The sequence below is a fragment of the Artemia sp. Qi Xiang Cuo genome, chromosome 1 (assembly GCF_049724085.1).
Source record: "Artemia sp. Qi Xiang Cuo chromosome 1, ASM4972408v1, whole genome shotgun sequence".
Classification (NCBI taxonomy): Eukaryota; Metazoa; Arthropoda; class Branchiopoda; order Anostraca; family Artemiidae; genus Artemia; species Artemia sp. Qi Xiang Cuo.
Window position 1 is genome coordinate 21,109,753 of NC_142794.1, and position 6,036 is coordinate 21,115,788.

At 35.7% G+C, this 6,036-nt stretch overlaps 1 protein-coding gene across 4 annotated transcripts in view; it reads left to right on the forward strand.

The window, feature by feature from the left end:
• Positions 1 to 5,573, forward strand: part of Wdr33 (WD repeat domain 33) — a 62,938-nt gene extending 57,365 nt beyond the window's left edge. For all 4 annotated transcript variants that reach the window (XM_089094127.1, XM_089093978.1, XM_089094063.1 and 1 more), the window contains 2 exons: positions 451 to 702; positions 3,742 to 5,573. In XM_089094127.1, coding sequence (XP_088950253.1) covers positions 451 to 702; positions 3,742 to 5,105 — 1,616 coding nt within the window. In that variant the 3' untranslated portion in view covers positions 5,106 to 5,573. The remainder of the gene's footprint in view (positions 1 to 450; positions 703 to 3,741) is intronic.
• The last annotated feature ends 463 nt before the right edge of the window (positions 5,574 to 6,036 follow it).

A 6,036-nucleotide genomic window follows, 5' to 3' on the forward strand; every position in this document is an offset into this window, starting at 1 on the left:
CCGCCACGCTTCCACCATACTTATCACGTGGAACCTGGTGTACGTGATTTCTGACAACGGGTGCCCCTCCAATAAATCTCATTGTCAAAATTTTGAAGTATAGTTTCGACTGTGAAGTTTCTTTTTCTTCATTGCGATGTCTTGGCGATTTACTTTAGTTCTTGAAAGATCTGCTCCTACTAGTGCCCTTTTTCATCACCATTATAAAATTATATCCTTTTAATGTCAATGCATACAGTCCAAGGTAAATTTTTTTTTCTTATCTTCAGATATTGATTTTTTTTATATGTACCTTCTTATCATTATTTGTTGTAAAATGTAAGTTCATATGACTATTTTTCAATTTTGATTATAATTAGGCAATTGGAGGTTGATCCAAGTAAGTCAATCAATAGCACCAATTCAGTCTAGGTTCAAGAAATGATAGTTGTTATTTTTATTTTCTTATAGACATTCCCAAAGAACCAGTCCCATTAACAAATGAGACAAAAGTAGCCATTAAATTGCTAGAAAGAAGCTTCAAGGTCATGTATGGCGTTAAAGAACCCAAAATGGACCCTAGTTTATCTGAGGCAGAGTTTACAAAACTTGGCTTCCCCGACTATGTCGAAAGTCCGAATGACGAAAGTGAACCTCTTGATGTCAAACTTCTGCCGTTCGTCACGCATGTCATTGCTGCTGGAGATATTATTAAATCTGAAGGTATGTATTGAATAACTACTCATAGTTTTGACTTGCCAGGGAGGGAGGGGGTGCACACCACTCCTTATTTTTACAAGAAAAAGTTTTTTAATTTATATCTGTCAATATAGCCAGCATAAAATGGCAGGTAACATCAAACTTAGTCCCCACAATAGTCGGTTCTACGCTTATTCTAATACAATTGCTAATAAATTCGCGTTATTTATTGCGTTAGCTCGAAAATAACGATAAATAATTAATTATCATTCATGATAATTAAGTTCCAAAACGTATCCATTATTTCAACCTTGTAATAAAAATAGTTTGACTTGCAGGCCACTATATTTCAAGGAAGAAATGCCATTGTAAAATATACTCGCTAGAGATTTTGAAAAGTATAGTTTCTACGTTAAAAATTTAGTTTCAATATTTAGTTATTTTTATTTATATTTTAAAATTTGGTTATTTAGTTTCAATAGTAATCGCTAAAAATAAAAAACTGATAAATTATAAATTGCCAATAATTTGTTGTTAGTAATTGACAATAGTTTGACAATTGACAATAATCTGACAGTTGACAAAAATTGACAATTTGTTGATTTGTAGATAAACATGACAGTAAAACAGTGTTGGTGAAATGATAGCCTGCGGGTAACAGGTATCCAGGGCTATAATGAAAAAAAAAAGAAAAAAGGTAAAAGGTTAAGCTGGCCATCATATACGGATAAAAGATGATAGACTGCCGGAAAGGTACTTTTATGATACCCCCCCCCCCTACCGCTCAAGTTGTTCATTAATTTACGCATTGCAGAACCGTTTTTTCGTTAGTTTCTCTCACTTTGCGTGAGATAAGACAAAGAGAAGTGACAGAATAGATGGAAAATATATAATTTGGGCTATATATTTACGCATTAGGGGGGGGGGGGTAAAGTATTTGGACGGTGTGAAGTTAGAAAACAATTCTTACCACATAATGTGCAGAATAATTGCACCTAAAACATTAGGCATGCAAACTTGTTATACTTTACCCCCCCCCCCGTAATGTGCAAACATAAAGCCCAAATTTGTTTCTTAAATATTATATTTGTATAATACTTAGGTATATTTCCTTAGGATTGAGCGTTAAAGAAACATATTAGAAAAATACTAGGTAGGGGGTAAATCATACGTGTACCGAAAACTGTGCTTTATGGTCAAGCATCTAGGGCCAAAGAATTTTCTTAGCTGGAACATAGTAAAGAACGAACCACAGGAAATGAGGCAAAAGAGTCACTTAAATAAAATATGAAAGCAATACTCCGAGGAAACTAATTTTTAAAACGATACGTGTGTTACGCCATCTCCTGTCAAATTATCCATTTACAATGGGCACAAAAAAACCCTGATATGTATTTTTAAAACATACATGCCTTATTTCTTCTTGTCTAATCTTGCCAAAGAATATCATTTCTCATATGATGAAGATACAGTTTTTCTCAAAAATTATATTGCACTTTTAGTAATGTGTTTTGCAACTAATAAAAAAGAAAGTATATAAAATAAAGCATATAAAATAAAGTATATAAAATAAAGTATATAAAATAAATAAAATAAGTATATAAAATAAAGCAATTTCCTTTCAAATGAGCTGGCACACATCTCTATATGATCTTTCAGTGCCCCACTAGCGTCGACAGATGAAAAAGGAGACGCATCTCTGCATACCATGTAAAAAGTGTTTTTCTTTGTTGCTTAAGATGAAGGACTGTAATTCAGGATGGAGATGGAGTATGCGCTGCTGTTGTAGCCCAAGTGCCGTGGTACCGCAAAGAATTGCTATTAGTAGTGGTTGTAGGTAGTAGCAGTAGTAGTAGTGGTAGTAGTAGTAGTAGTAGTAGTGGTTGTAGGTAGTGAATTGCTAGTAGTAGTAGCAGCAATACATTCATCAATGAGAGAAATTGTTGAATTTAGCACTAAAATCTAATAGCTGAAAACACTTTCCACTAAGTGGCCTGGAATCGTTTTCCATGTTGAGCTAAACCTTGCCAGCCTGCGAAAATTTGCCCCGTAGCTTTCTAATATTCGTAAATGTTGATGGAAAGCGAATCCGTTCTCCCTACCTAGCCCATGAATATTGTCTTGCAATTCAGTCTCAATATATTCTTAAATTCCTCGCAGTTGGCTAAATAGGGTTATTTTTCTCCCTTTTAGAGCTATACTTTCGATTCAATGAGAGGCAGTTTTAGGGTAGGGGGCAGAGGACTAACTTGCCCCGAGGACAAAAATTTTGAAGGCGCAAAATTTCAAATAAATAATCTAACGGTTATAATCACTTTGTAATTTTTTAATTTTATTTTAATTAAAATAAAGTAGAGGGTGGAGTTGGCAGTAAGTATAAACAAACTAAATCCAAAATTTTCATTTTTCCCATATCTTAATGATTTTTCGACGACATAATTAATAAGAGATTAATAATTTTGCAGAGGCTAAAATAAGAAAAGTCAGATTTGTATGAATGAAAATGTTTTTTAATAAATGAAAGTTTTGTTAATCAATGAAAATTTTGTTAAAATTTGGCCTGAAAAATTTTAGGAGACAGGGGAAGGGGGCGCTAATCAAGATTTGCCCCGGACACAAGAGATGCCAGGAACGCCACTGCGTTCGGTAGTCGACAAAACTACAGAATAATAAAAATGAATTATTGGCCTACAATTATAAAATTATCTACTTTTTTTTCTGATAGACTAACATTCATCTACGTTGAAAAGAACTTAAAAAAAATATAAACACGGGTAGAATTTTCTTCGCTTTTCTGCTTTTCTTCACTCTTTTCTAAGTTTGCTGGAACATATGGAAGATATGGAGGACGGGGAGGGAGTGGTGGTAATAATAATTACCTTTAGTTATTCATTTTATAACTTACTTCTTTCCAAAGATATCCATTCATTGCTTAATACTAAAATCCAAATTGAAGTTTTCGCCGAAAGGCTGATTCAAATTATCTGATGTTTGGAAATAGCCAAACTCTGTACAATTTTCTCTCGTAGAATTCCCGAAAAATTAATTTTTTGTTCTTTATAGGTAAAGCGGAACTTTTTGGAGCAGCACGTAATTCAGTTGAAAGATTCTACGAAAGCCTCGCAAAGAAGGGCTATATTTATCAACATCGTCCTTTGCCTGGTGAGAGAAATGCAATGCACAATCTAACAGAAGGAGAAATCGCAACATATAAGGGATTTGGACCACTGCCAGAAAGACATGTGCCAAGTCCACCTTTTGCTCCTTCGCCTGAAGTTCCTTCAGAAGCTGTGAGAACGGACAGAAAATCTGCAATCGTGGAGAATTTTGAATTTTTGGGAAAACGTAGTAGGTTTGAGGAACAGGAGGACGAATTTAGTAGAAGAATGACGGGAAATAATGGGAATGAAAACCGAAAACCCCAGCATGATTATGGAGAACGATATGCTGAAGAGAATCATTTTAGAGAGGAGAGAGCGTTTTTGAGGGATGGAGCAGGCCAAGTAGAACCACAGGTTGTGGGTGGTTTTGCTCAGCAGGGACTGTCACCAAAGCTGCCAGGTTCTATGATGGGTGAAGAAGACTACTATCAAGAAGACGATTACATGCCATCTAGATACCCAATTGATAATAGTTTTGGCGATGATGTCATGCAAAAACCAATGCAAAACCAGTACGTTGGGCCATCTCCTGGAGTGGATCCTATGAGGCTTCCCGGCCCTCAATATGGCTTCCGTGGACCAAGACCTCCTTTGCAGCAATTTGGTGTAAATCCAATGAGATCTGCAGCTCCACCACAGGGCATGCAGAGATTTCCGCGACCAGAGCTTCAGCGACCTGGTTTACCGCAAAACCAGCAAAGGTTTCAGAGACCAGAACCTCCGGCTCCAAGAGGCTCTATACAGAATATGCAAAGATTTCAGCGCCCAGAAATTTCTGGTCCCCGGCAATTTCCAAGACCAGGACTTCTACCTCAACCTCCGTTACCTGTAGGTGACATGGCACGTCATCCGAGGCCTTTTCAACCTTTTGGTAGAGATAGAGGTCGTGGAAGAGGTGGATTTTCCGGTCGTGATTTTGAAGGTACGCGGCAATTTAGAGACGATTTCAGTAGTGAAAACCAGGAAAGGAACTGGGGAGTGGAAGAAGGAATGGATTTTGTAGAGCCAAGACTAACGGATGAACCTCCACAAGACATGATGGAGCCTCGTGAAAATGGGTCCTTTAGGAATAGAATGCAAGAAGATATGGACTTTGAAGAATACACGGAAGATGATCAAGATAGATCATATAAACCCCATGTCGAGAATCGGCAACATTATAATCATGAAGGCCGGTGGGCTAATAGAGATATAAGACCACAACATCGGGGAGAGAGGGGTGGCTTTAGAGGAAGATTTGTGAGAGGTCGTGGTCGAGGGAGGTAAATACAAAAAGGGTTTTAAATTTCTACGGTCAGATTAAGGGAAGAATTAAATTCACATGTTGATGATTGTCTCAGATTTTAGCCGTGATTTCATTATGGTTAGTCACTTTGTTATCCTTTCAAGAAATTAAAGAATAAGTGTTCCTTTTTTTATCTTTCTAAGGTGACTAAATTGACTAAGTTGGCAACACTAAATTGATAAAGTTTGGTAAGCAAGTGGCTAGATTCACAACGAAATTTCTTGACTATGTTTGTGCTGGTTAGTGTTAGTGTAGTGTGAGAAGACGGCAGGTGCACAAAAGGCATGCAACGTCCTGACGGGAAAAATTGCTAATCCTGGATTTCTGTGTCAAGCTTATGTATTATCATCAGCAAGCAGAAATAGTGCGCATTTTGTATTTTGGAAATTTAGGATTTTTAAAATCAAAAAGCAGAAATTTTGGAAATTACAGGATAAAAATAATATTTGTTGAATGAGTGAACGTTTGTTGTTTTTTTTTTTTTTAGATTTCTCCATGCTAGATCGTTAATTTTTATAGGTTTCATTGGGTTTATAGAGGATCTAAACTAGATTTCTAATTTGCTAGTTTTCTAATCAGAATTCTAATAATTAGATTTCTAACCTAAATTTAGGTTTCTAATTTGCTTGATTTTTAAATATCTCTGTGCCAGATCGTTAATTTTGCTAAATTTCTTTGGCTTTCTAGATAATCTAAATTAGAATTTTTATTTTCCAGATTTCCAATTACATTTCTAATAACAAGATTTCTGGTCTAAAATTAGGTTTCTAACTTACTAGATTTTATATTTCTCCATGCTTTATATTGGTAATGCTAGAACATTATTTTGCCATGTATTGTCTTATTTCTCTCTTTGAATACTCTAAAACATAGTTCATTTATTTCTGTTTATAAATCGTATCCTCAAATCCT